This window comes from Medicago truncatula, chromosome 4, assembly GCF_003473485.1.
Source record: "Medicago truncatula cultivar Jemalong A17 chromosome 4, MtrunA17r5.0-ANR, whole genome shotgun sequence".
Lineage (NCBI taxonomy): Eukaryota > Viridiplantae > Streptophyta > Magnoliopsida > Fabales > Fabaceae > Medicago > Medicago truncatula.
In genome coordinates, this window is record NC_053045.1 from 36,692,849 (window position 1) to 36,706,568 (window position 13,720).

The window sequence follows — 13,720 nt, forward strand, 5'->3', positions numbered from 1 at the left end:
AATGATTATATATCTATTAAAAACGAATTTATTCAATTTGTACAGCTTGCTTTAGTGGCGTGGCCACTATTTGTTGAGTGTGAGGTCATGTGTTCAAGATCCACCAAAGTGTGATTTTTAATTTATTTTTCTGGGGCCCAGATTTTTATTTTTTTTGCATCCCTTATAAAATTAAAATCGGACCTATGAATTTATTAAGACGGCCCTGATAATACATATTCAATTGCAAATGGATGTAATGAATGCAAACTTTCACGTTTTTCGCGTGGTTCATGCGCAGTAGCACTTTTATGCACATGCAGTGCCGCTATTGGGTGAAATAACCAAAATTTCAAATTCTTTTTTAAAGAACCAAAATTTCAAGTTTTTTAACAGCAAAATTTATTAATAATTAAGTCTTGCTCAAGACGAATACGACCAGTAAGACAGAAATTATAAAAAAAAATTACACTATATATAAGCGGAACATCCAAAAAAACATGCACACACCGTACATCATCAACACCGATAAAAAACAAACCTCTAAAATCAAATCAACACGAATACTAATGAGCTAAACAACATGAAAGCTGTCATCAACATTTACGGTTCTTTTAATTTCTCAACTGGTCATTTGGTGAAAACAAATATTTTTGCAGCTGTTTACTTTACGTTATACTGATGATGTCAAACCTCATGTCGGTAGCACACTGGTGTATTGGGCCACATGACTCCACAGCCACTTATGACAATTTCAATGCCCCTACCGTTGGAATATATTATTATTTAATTATATTTCAATGTGTTTATATAGCTAAATATTTTTATAATAACTAACATTTAGATGGGTATCGTGTTAGTTGTTTTAATTGCGCTAACGCATATAAATTATAAACAATAATTTTTATAAAATTTTATTTTATTTTTTAAAAAATGAAATTTTGATTTTGATTAAAAATATAGGTAATGATATTTTGAATTTTCATATTGCAATAAATTATACTTATTTTTTTCAATGACACCAACAATATAGCAAATGTAATATAAATTCTTATCTGTTTGAAAGACACCAATAATATAACATTTTTATAAGCAAATTTGTTTAAGGGTATGATTGAAAGTGAAAAAATCGGTTCAACCATGTATTCTCTTTATACATTGTTTTTTTTAACAAGCCAAAATGAAATGCATTACTTACAACGGTAATTCTCCCCGCACAAGACGTGCTGAAAGAGAACACCAAATAAAATTATATTAAGTCACTCCAAAACCATATATTCTCTTTATACGTTGTATAAATTATATTAGTGTCCCCGTGAGCTTTGCTCAGTTGATAGAGACAAATGCATTTTATATGCAGGGGCCGGGGTTCGAACCCCGGACACTCCACTTCTCCACATTTAAAATGTGTGAGCTTCAGCCACTAGACTACCTGACCAAAAAAAAAAATTATATTAGTTAATTATCAACTATGAGTTTTTGTTGATTAATAATCATATAAAATAAAAAAAAACTAATTAGATTTTTATTTGGATAATTAATTATTTTAATTAACTTATAGACTCAATATAAGTGAATGTTTGGATGACTCATTAATGGAATAATGAGAAATCCTAATTAATTTTCATCCTATACAATTTTTTTTTTGTTGAAGGAATCCTATACAAGGTTATGGTGCCTCAATATATCGTACACATGCATATTCTTTCTTCTTCCTCATTTGAAGAGAATTTGAGGCATAACGAGTACTAAATGAAGAAGAACGAAATTAGTTGCCGCCAACTTTTCTTGTGTTTTTCATATCATTAGCGGATGTCATTTTTATCATGGATCCAAATATTTTTAATACCTTTAATCTATATCTTTGATAGATCAAATATGTTGTAGATCTAATCATATTCATGCTCAATGTTTTATTTATTATTTCCTCTAATTATTATTATTTTTGTTTTCTATTAAGCCTGTCCTATGAAATTGTATCGTTACTTAGAACTAATTCTAACAAATTGTATCAGAGTGGGCCTTCGTGTTTTATTTATTTATTGAGATATATTTTGATTAGAGCAATTATTAAACACACAAGAGTGAGCTGTATGTGCCCATCAATTCAGTTGGTCTTATTTTTTCTTTCTCTCTTTATATACACATGCTACTTGTTGATGAACAACATAGGATTAGGAGGTTAGAACACAATTATAAGAGAGAATGAATTGTTCTGGAAATAATATAGTGAACAAGAGGGTGCAACATAAGATTGAACAAAAACAAACTCGCTCATCAATCTCACTTGGTACTCTCTCATGCTTACTTTCACTTCCTTCCATGTTTTTTTAATGGCCTCAATCCATATTTTTTTTCTTTCTACAAAACAATCCATGCTAATATAGTACGTAGTACTTTTTAAATGGAATATTCATCGTAATTTCTTTTAAAGTTTGAGATCTTCCAAATTTTGTGCGGTGAACTTATTAAAGGTTATTTGAGTTAAAAAAAATTTTGGTCCCAATTGATATGTAAACTAATATGTAGAATTCATATTTTTGGATAAAATTTTGCAGAATATTATAAGTTTTGTTAAAAAATTCTAATTATTTTTTAGAACGATTTTACAATATTCTACACATTTCTGCACAATTTTATTAAAAAAAAAAATACAAAAATTAACTTAAAAATAGGGACCAAAAATAGTGATTGAAAATTTTATAGGGACTAAAAGTTGAAGGAAAATTTTAGAGGGACTAAAATAAAAAGTTAGTATATTCATAGGGACCAAAAAAATATTTAACCATAGTTATTTTGAAGTAGTCACCTGTGCATAATTTTTTTGAAGTATCTTTTTATATTTTCTGTTCTTTTCATTTGGTTTGTATTTTTTTGGGATGAAATTAATGAATTAGAGTCTAATTTGGTGTTGGTGCAGGTTCAACTTGCTGGAAATTATGTCAAAGGAAGTTGTATACGAGAACATACATATAAGCTCTATCATGTATTTGATAGTGTCAACTAGTACAGAAAACCTATCTATCTAGCTACACAATCAAAATATGTTAGATAGATAAGTTTTATGTAGTAGTTGACATTATCAAATACATGAAAGAACTTGAGAACGTTTAGAAGTTTTAGAAGAACAAAACAAAATCAGAGTCACGCTGGGGTCGTTCTGACCAAACCAGACCTCTGTAGCGATGACGATTTCTCGTCATTTGATGAGAACATTTGATGAGACCTCTGCAGCGATAACTATTTCATGTGGAAGCAAGAGTGTTAGGGAAAGCTATGTTGATTTGGATCCAATGACATAAGTACAAGGGTTCTAGTTAAAATTATGGTCAAGATTCAAAAATTTAAACTATTTATTTTCAAAAACAATGTCTTATCTTTTGGAGATTGAATCCTCGACATTACCATCATTATTACTCAGGTATATGTTTTTTATTTTTGGTCATGTAGATTAGTGGGGTGTCCGGGTTCGAACTCAGGTAGGGACTATTACTATTATTATACTGACAAATCGTTCTGAACAAACAAAAATGAGATATACTACCACATGGAAAAAAATTTACTCTCTAGTACATGGGAACAAAAACAACAAAGTATAGCGAAGAAGTATAAAAAATACAATCAACCAATGCCCAAACAAGGGTAATACTCAAAAGCATTTATGTCATGAATAATACATATTCAATTGCAAATGGGTGACAAAAGCAAATCTTCACAAATAATGAATGATCTTGTCGATCGTAAATACCGTAAACAACTTATGCATCGAAAATGAAAACAATATTTAAGAGTCATCTACGGTATTTACGAGTTCAAGCGCAGTGGTACTTGTCATCAATGATATATAAAAAATGATTTTCTCTTTTTTCATATGGTTCATGCGCAGTGGTACTTTTAATTTTATGCACATGCAGTAGCACTAGTGGTTGTAAGCCAATGTTAAACCTGAATCATTGAAAAAGATTCTTAATTTAAACTCTAAAGGACAAACCTCTGATCCGTCGTTTTCGTGTACCAAGCTATGCAATTTTACTTAGAAGTAACATTTATGGTGCTTTACATTATTTTTTGAAGGAATGGTGCTTTTAATTTCTCAACTGGTCATTTGGTGAAAACCAATATTTTTTCAGCTGTTTACTGTACGTTATATTGATGATGCCAGCCCTAATGTGGGTGACATACTAGTGTATGCAGTATTTTTTTAGCTACCAAGTTGCATATTTTTTTACCCAATGCAAACTCATTTGCTAGGGAATATAATTTCATTCTCTTCAAAGTCTTAGTCACCAAAATCTTCGTAAAGAGTTGACCCATACCCTATAAAGGTGTAAATTCAATTCATGTTGTCAACGTGAAGATCTCTTTCATGGACGTTCTATAATTATCTTTGTTAGCGTTCATTGAAGTTTTCTCTGATGAACCTCCGAAACCCAACTCATCTAAACTTTTTCTTATAAAAAACATAGCTAAAAAACAAAAAGTAATCATATATTTAAGTTTAAGACAAAATATTGTATTGATGAAATTATTTAAATTAAAACATATATGGCTAATTAGATTAATTTTTAAATTAAGGTCGGGGGATGGTTGCGTTATGTGAACGTTTGGAATAAGGAAATTAGGAGGAGAGAAAGAACAGGGAGTTTCCAGAGACTTCTTTTGGCACCTTCCTTCATATTACTATATATCCCTTTGGTGCATTGCCTTTTTGTAGCTTGATTATTAGAACACAATATAGAGAAAAAGGATGTCCTACTTGCTTCCACACTTGCACTCCGGATGGGCTGTTGATCAAGCCATTCTCTGCGAAGAAGAACGACTCGTCGTTATTCGCTTCGGCCATGATTGGGATGACACTTGCATGCAGGTACGTGCATACCTATATTCATACAATATGGTTAAAAAATTATTCACATACATCAATTTTACAACTATGTTTTTTGCTTATATTTTATCTTGGGGGGAGTAATTAATCTTTACTTTCTATCATTCATTCCCATGTTAACTTGTAACTCTTCAGATGGATGAAGTGCTGGCATCAGTTGCTGAGACCATCAAAAATTTTGCGGTTATATACTTGGTGGACATTACAGAGGTGCCTGATTTTAACACCATGTATGAGTTGTATGATCCCTGCACGGTTATGTTTTTCTTTAGGAACAAACACATTATGATTGACCTTGGAACAGGTAACAACAATAAGATTAATTGGGCTCTCAGAGACAAACAAGAGTTCATTGATATCGTTGAAACTGTCTTCCATGGTGCAAGGAAAGGACGTGGTCTTGTCATCTCTCCCAAAGATTACTCTACCAAATACCGCTACTAACTTTGTGCTTACCTATGAGCCACAGACACAGAAAACCAGATACGAAACTAATACTGACATGTCGAACACTGGACACGCCTTTAACTTGAAGTGTTGGTGTTACATATCTAAATTGTGGATTCTACTATTGTATCATCTTTCTTGTGATAGTAAGAATGTACCAAATTCCTTTTCATTATATCATGTCACAACTTTTGTACTTCAAAAATTGAATTATTATACTGTAGGGCAAAGGGACGTATGTTTACTGCTTCCTTAAATCCAGTCATACAATGCAATACTAAAATTATTAACGTTATCTTTTGCAATGCAACTCTTACAATGCAGAGCATACCAAGGAGCTACTGAAGAAAAATTTCAAAAAATAATTAAATAAAAAGAGAAAAGTGTCGTATAATGTTAAATACACTAAAATCAACTCTAGTATGTCATATAACACTTGATCATTTTAATTTGATTAAGCTATTACTGAAAGGGAACTGGAACACCTTGGTTCTTGTTCACTATAGCCATTGCCTTATAGCGAGTACCCATACCAATTGGAGCGCTATCATCAGCTCCTTCCCAAAATGGGGCTTCACCATCGCCTACAAGACGCCAGTATCCTGTTCTCAGAGACTCAGCCTGCTCTTCTGTGCAGTTTTGAAGGAGGGATTCAGCACGAAAGTTTATTCCGAGGGCACCGAGAAACTGAGATTGAGTCATTGGCCCGTGGACAGACACTTCACCTGCATATGGAAACAAATATTTAGTTTTTGACCATGCATGTAAATTTCTGATGTTTAATTCATAAAACTGTGGCACAACTCTCAGCAAGTGAAAAAGCACCTGACGCCTCCTCTGCAGAATGTCTAATAGAAGCAAAATCAACGTATGCACTTAGATCTGCAGATCCGGGGTCATCTAGAAGATCGACAAACTTGTGTTTCCGTATTGCCTGCTTAATTCAAAAACTGTTAAAGACAGCATACAGAAGAAGGATAATTTTAATATAATATACCAGCCACCACATCAACTTAAGAGTATATACACAGAAATTGGACTTTACTTGGTACTGTAACAAAACAAAAATCACAACAATATCAAATGAAAACAAATTGCAATTTTATATTTGGAATGACCTATGAAGCACGTATACAGACACGGACACGACACGAACACTGACATGCCGACACAGCTAATAATTTGAAAAATCATATAATGCAGTGTAACTACAAGTTCACCAACAAGGATGCTTCCCTTAGGATTCTATTCCTAACTCTCACATATTCCAATGCACATTCGTTCATCTCAATGATAAAGAATACTCGAGATTACACGTTAATAATACAATCATTAATTTTAATCAGAAACTTAATGTGTCATGTGTGTGTTCATATTCCTGTAGTAGTACAATATAAGACGAGATACAAAATACTCAATTTAGGAGACAGAACCAGGTAAAAACTAGAAACTAGAAAGTTATATGATTAACAATAAGAAGGGAAATATGGTAGACCTGGAGACTATCTGAGACTACTCCATCCGAGCCATAGTCGATGATTAGAGCTCCACCACCATCAGAACTTATCCTTTCTACAATGGTCTGAGTCAAATCCATAGCTTTGGGGCAAATTTCTATTTGATTGAACTTTGCGATCTCCTCAACTCCAGCCCACTTGGCTCTCTTCAATAGATACAAAGTTGCAGGTGTAGGATGTGGAGATAGAACAAAATGTAATCTATCAGATATATGTAAGTATCAGTGCACTAAACCCAGCAGAAATACAATCTCAAGTGGATTACATTACAATACTTACGATGAATCTTCTGCCACATCAACCATTTTCTCACACCAACCACGGGATCCTTTCTGTAGACCAAAAATATAAATCATATTTGAAAGACCTGTGATTCCATTGCCAATAAGTAGTAACAGTATAAAAAAGGTTGGAACACACAGAAAAGTGACGTTTCATTTTTTTTTTCCCAAAATTAGGAAAGGTATGCGTATGTCATGGCATTTACTCTAATGGATATATTAGGAACCTTTCTCATGATATATGGAAAGACATTCCCAAAACTGGGCAGAATTGAATAAACAATAGAGTGATTCTAACTAGATTAAAAGACTGAGAAAAGAAGAATTCTGTTAATATCTCTCTGTTACTATCAATTTAATGAGATAATAGAATTGTAAGAGAAGATATAAAAAAAGGTATACAATGAAGATGATAACGTTGCACTCAAGGCTACCCCAAAGAAGCACTCTCCTTTCACACTAGAGCATTCTCGAGGCACTAAATTTAATTATTCAAAGCTATCTTTCCCTCTATCAATCGAGGACTATTTAAAGACTTTCTAAGAATAACCAAAATAACAACTCTTAAAAATCACCTAACATACTTATCAACTTAGTAACTAACCTCTACTAACTCTTAACCACCCTAACCTATACTCTATATCCTAACAGGATATCAAGGAATGCAGATTGTTTGTCATGCCCAAGCTCTTTGAAGCAGGAATTTATTGTAAATTGGAATCACATAAATATGAGATACAACAATATGGGCAAGAAGCACTGAACATCTCTTACATTTCATTCAGCCCCTTAGCGATATAATCGTAAAAGTGACATAGTTAAGACAGATCAACATTGTAATGCACTGGTCTAGCAGAACTTCCTAGGTGGACCGACACAACTGAAAACATAAGGTAAAGCTATATATCGGATACCAGAAAAATGGAAAAGAACAAGAGAGGATGAGAGCATTCTAAAAGAAAAACAATCAAGGCACCATGGAATACAGTGAAAGCAAAAAAATGCAGAATTTCAAATTTCAAAGTTAAATTTTGCCATTTTATGTATACACTTGGCTTTAAATATTAATTTAGCTTAATAGCACAAGCATTATATTACCTGAAATTGATGGACTGGTAGGGCATCAAAGAACTCGTGTGCAATGATAATTGTTGGCGCTGGAGCACAACAAAAGGAATAACTTGGTCAGGGAATCATCCAAATACGGTACGATAAGACATTTTATGATAATGCATGACAGAAAGAAAAAAAAACTCATATTTTCATATAACAAATCAAACTTGCATTTTATGTTCAAAAGCCTATTTTCATTGGAAAAACAATACATACATCCTGAAGGAACCTGCTCAAGTGTAGCATGCCATGACACGGGAGTGCCAACAAAAGAGCTTACAGTCCTTTTATCAGTATCTCCATCTGCATTCTCTTCATCAACGCATTTCAAATTCTTGTGCTGAAGAGTTTTTAGTGCAGGACTACACTCCACCAAGTGTACATGTAAGGACTCAGTGAAATTCTTAAATTTCGAAGCACCCTATAACAAATTAAAAAACTTTGTTTAACCACAATAATACGCCAGCTTCTTAATTGACAATCTAAACACAAGATCAAAACATTGAAATTGAAATTTGAGAAACCGAATCATATTAATTTCTTACACGAAGAAGATCAGCCATAAGCGTTCCTCGTCCTGGACCAAGCTCAACTAAATTTACTCTTTCGGGTCGGCCCATTTGCTCCCACAAACACATCACCCATACACCAACCATCTAAGTTTACACAAAACACCAAATTAGAATCCTTCACAGTTAAAAGGTTAATAAATAATGGAGGTGGTTGGCTAACCTCGCCAAACATCTGGCTGACTTCAGGAGAGGTGATAAAATCACCTTGAGCTCCAAAAACATCTCGATTGATGTAATACCCAGCTTTAGGATTTGTCAAAACTTCAGACATATACTCACCTAATGAAATAGGACCTCCACGAAACTGAGAAATAAATGAATGACCCAATAAATGAAAAGCATAAAAAAATCAAATTTTGATGATAATGAAAGAAAAGAGAAGTGATGGGTACCTTGATAATCCCTTTGAGGTGTTTGACGAGTTCAGAATCAGAAATGGGTTGGTGAGAATGTTCTACGAAAAGGAAGAAAAATGAGAGATTGAAGAAGAAGAAGAAGAAGAAAGGGGGAGAATGAAGAGATTACCAGGTGGGTTGTGAAGGGAAGAACGGTCGATGGAGATTGTAGAAGAAGAGTAATGGCATGATGCGGCTGTGATGGGACGATGAAATGTCCGAAGAGATTTTTGAACAACTCTTCTCAGCATTTTGCTACAATCTTCTTTCTCAGTAGTAATTGTAAACACCTCTCTCTACCGGCTAAGTTCTTCTCGCTCTGCAAATATTAATTATTATGGGATCAATATATTGCACTCCACTGGCTTATGAACAGACTACTAATCCTTAGTGCAGTACATAAACGTAAAAAAAATGTATATATATTTGGTCAATCAATAAACGTAAATTTCAAAATTAATTTTGAAATTAAAAACTTATGCAAATATATAGCCTCTTCTCATCCGGAACTATTTTATTTAAGATTGGACAATTAATCTTCACCATATATCTTTCGAAAAGAAAATTCATGTACACTCGCTAAGTTGCGTGCTAATAGTTCAGACCATCCATTTTGTCACGATCAATGAGTCTCCCTCTTGTTTATCATCTGCTTTTTTAACAGGTGATGATTTAGGTGTGTCATTTTCTAATGACCTAATTTTTTTTTTCTCTTTTTTGTTTTCTTTTTCTTTTCTCCTGTTCTCATGTAACCAAAAAAAAATTAGAATCATTTATGGATGCAAAATCATTTGATAGAAGAGAATTTATAGGAGCACGACGATGACTAACTAAGGAACCAGGAGGGATAACTAAACAAACTATAGGCTAACAGCATAACTGATATAACTAACAGGCAGTTACAGTTAATATTTCATACTTATAGTGGAAAAAGAAGATCAAGAACCAAGTTTTAAATTTCCAATAATAATAAATAAAACATGTTATATCTTAATCAAGATATTAAAAAGAAAAAAATAAAATAAAAACCTTTAACGTTTGCTGCATCTTAATAACTAACCATGTGTGTGTATATAAAAGCTATAATCATATCCATGGCAATACAATCAATGTCTACTACCAAAAACTCTAAATTAGAATTGCTAGGAGGAAAACAGTTTCAAGGCACATTCAAGGCAAAACCATTTTCCCTCAAAGGAAAATGTATCAAGAAGAGAAAACTCATCTCCATTAGTGTGGTTGCAACAAAAATAAAGTCGTCATCAGAAGAAGAAAAAGTTCATGATCATGAGCAAACTCATTACAAAAAATTAGTAGGTAATTTTATTGACGATCAAGAAGTGAAGATGACTTTGTCTCACTGGAAAGAACTGAGAATACCCCTGAAAATAAAGTATGAGAGACAAATTGCTCGACTCCAACTTGAGCAAATTCAAAACACCGCTGGCTTTAACGACGACATGAATGCTTTGCATGATTTCCAGAAGCTCGTTGGGTGTTCCATGACTTATCCCACATACACAAGGATACAATGTTTTGGTATTGAAGCTAACCAAAATGAAGAACGTTTTCTTTATGGTTCTTGAAATATTGAGATGAAGTAACATTTCTCAATATAGATTATCTTTCATTTTCATTTGCTTGACATGAGAAGAACAAGGATTAATCAAAAAACAAATGTAAGTCTTTGTACAAAGATCTTTGTATTTTTTTTTTCTTCTATCAACATTTAAATTGAAATTATTTCTTTTATTTTGTTTCATGAATTTTATTGATCTATGAAATTATATTATTATTATCAGGTGGGTCAATTATCTTCAACTCATTAACTATCTACAACATCATTGAATGGAGACGATGTTTGTTCAACAAGTAATCTTATTTTCTGGTGAAGATGGCTTACTTTGTAGAATTAATTGCTTGCTTCTTTTAGATTTAGAATAATCGATTAGTATTTGAGGTTATTCTAATATGGAGGAACTTAAATGTAAGCATTGTCTCTATATTTGTTTAGTTTCTTGTCACTTAAGGATGAACTTGATCAATCGTTTCAAACATCCTTGTTATGAGTATAAATAAATCTATAGTTTTGATTCATTATTTACTTTTTGTTGAAAAAAACTGTAATTATTAAATTGAAGAATTTGTTAGTGCTGAAAACTAATGGTTAATATCTTTAATGTATTTTTCCTATCTTCATTGAACTTGTTTTATATGAGAAAAACTCAAATCAAAACAAGAGCAGTAAAGTTATAAGCTAGTACTGTCAGTAAAAGACCAACTGAGCATGGTAATTTAACCAATATCATCGCTATTCCTTCTCAAAGAGTCCCCAATAAGATTTAATTTTTTTCAATTATCAAAAGTCATAAGCTCATGAAAATAGATACTTTGTTTCAAGTTAAAATTTGATCTATTTTAGTGTCCATTTGTTATTTTTGGTGTTTCTATCTTTAATTATTCTGGTGTGTATTCTTAGTGTTTTCTTTATATTCTTAGGCAGCGCGATATTTGAATTCCTAGATACTTTATCATGAATTTCACGATAGGCCAACTAAAATTGTATACTTAGAGCATTATGTTTGAAACACATTTCCTACCATTGTAACGAGTGCATATAAAAAGTCATATTTTCTAACAGAAGCAAAATATATTATCTGCAAAATAGTATTGAACCAAAATGATTTGAAGAACAACGGCCTCAAATGTTTGTTTCATGTGTAGATAGTCCTTTGAATCAACATCATAGATAGCTTCCCAATTCCCATTCAGAGGTAGTAAGACCTGAGGAATACAACTAGTCCTAGTACAATAATTGGGTCGAGGAACCAGTACAATAAACAAAATCTTTGATTCATTAAACTCATCATTTGCATTGATGACAATAGACAAAAAAAAAAACAGAATCTAGAGTAAGTTTTAAAACAAGTGGCTTAAAGATTATCCTTCTATCTTCAATCAAATGAGGCTACTGATAAATTTCAAGACATGGGAAAGTACACATTATATTTACATGTTTATGATGATTGGTGTGGAGGTTGGACTTCAGCTAAGAGAAAACCATTGAACATGATATTCTGCAAGCAATAAGCAGATTTTAGGATGTCTTATCTAGTGAATAGTTGGATCAAGGCACCAGTCAAGCACAATACTTTATACAATTTCTTATTCCCAACACCTTATTAACTCCAAAGAATAATTGCAAATTACTTTGTTCTTATTGTGGACATATAGCATAAAGTACTGAGAAGCAAAAATCATTGAAGTTATCACAGTTTCTCACTTAGGTACATGGTGAGTTGCTACTACCAACCATATATGTCTCTGCTAGTGTGTAGTGTAGGCAAAACAAACACAAAATATGATACCCTTAGACCTTAGCGCACCTCCAAACAATACAGCTGATAACTAACCAACGATAGGCTAACAGAATAACCGACATAATTGTATAATAAACAGACAGTTATCAGTTAATATCTCATACTTATAGTGGATATGTAGTCAAAGCAAAGATCAAGAAACTTATAGGTAAAGAAAGATCAAGAACCGGTTTTTAGATATCCAAGATATAAAAACGCCACCTGTTTAACATTAACTAACCATATGTATATAACAGCTATGATATCAATGGCAATATAATCAACGTCAACAACCAAAATCTCTAAAATAGAATTGCTACCAGGAAAAGAGTTTCAAGGAACATTCAAGGTAAAACCCTTTTCCCTCAAAGGAAAGTGCGTGTGAAGAAGAGAAAAAGTGTTTTAGTTGCAAAGAAGAAAATAAAGTCAAGACAAGAAGAAGAAAGAGTTCATAATCATGAAACTCCATAATGATCAAGAAGTGAAGATAACTTCGTCTGATGACTGGAAAAAAGTGAAAATTCAACATGAGAGACAAATGGCTTGACTCCAACTCGAGCAAATAAAAAACACCGCTGGATTTAACGATAACATGGATGCTATGTATGAATTTTACAACCTCCTTGGTTATTCTGTAACTTATCCCACATACAAAAGGACACGATGTTTTGGTAGCGAGGCTAAGTTAAGAATGTTTTCTTTATGGTTCTTGAGATATTGAGATGAAGTGACATTTCTCAGTATAGATTATCTTCAATTTTCATTTTCTTCTACTTGAGAGAAACAAGGATTGATCAAAACAAATGTAAGTCTTTGTTGTCGCCAATCTTGTATTTTTTTTTCGATTAAAATGTGAAGTGATTATTTCTATTGTTTCTTTCGTTGCATTAATTTTATTGGTCTCTTATATTATTATCATTATTTTATCAGGTGAGTCAATCATCTTCAACTCAAACTATCTCCAACATCTTTGAATGGAGACGATGATTGTTTAACAATTTAATCTTATTTACTGTTGAAGATGGCTTACTTTATAGAATTAATTACTTGCTTCTTTTATTTTAAGAATATTGATTAGTACTTAGGGTGTTTTTGGTGTGGATAAACTTAATTGTAAACAGTTTCTCTATTTGTTTATTTTCTTGTAGCTTATGAACGAACTTGATCAATCG

At 32.5% G+C, this 13,720-nt stretch overlaps 2 protein-coding genes across 2 annotated transcripts; one reads left to right on the forward strand and one right to left on the reverse strand.

The window, feature by feature from the left end:
* The first annotated feature begins 2,113 nt into the window (after positions 1–2,113).
* Positions 2,114–5,606, forward strand: LOC11441608 (thioredoxin-like protein YLS8). The gene is made up of 3 exons (XM_003607213.3): positions 2,114–2,269; positions 2,900–4,846; positions 5,000–5,606. The coding sequence occupies exons 2-3, from the start codon at positions 4,727–4,729 to the stop codon at positions 5,306–5,308; spliced, it is 429 nt and encodes a 142-aa protein (XP_003607261.1). The 5' UTR covers positions 2,114–2,269; positions 2,900–4,726; the 3' UTR covers positions 5,309–5,606.
* Positions 5,533–9,576, reverse strand: LOC11439694 (protein arginine methyltransferase NDUFAF7 homolog, mitochondrial). The gene is made up of 10 exons (XM_003607214.4): positions 9,320–9,576; positions 9,187–9,248; positions 8,955–9,098; positions 8,768–8,878; positions 8,439–8,643; positions 8,208–8,266; positions 7,108–7,160; positions 6,807–7,029; positions 6,137–6,245; positions 5,533–6,036 (listed from the first exon to the last, which is right to left on the reverse strand). Exons 1-10 carry the CDS (start codon positions 9,438–9,440, stop codon positions 5,774–5,776), a joined length of 1,350 nt encoding a protein of 449 aa, XP_003607262.1. The 5' UTR covers positions 9,441–9,576; the 3' UTR covers positions 5,533–5,773.
* Positions 9,577–13,720: the final 4,144 nt, after the last annotated feature.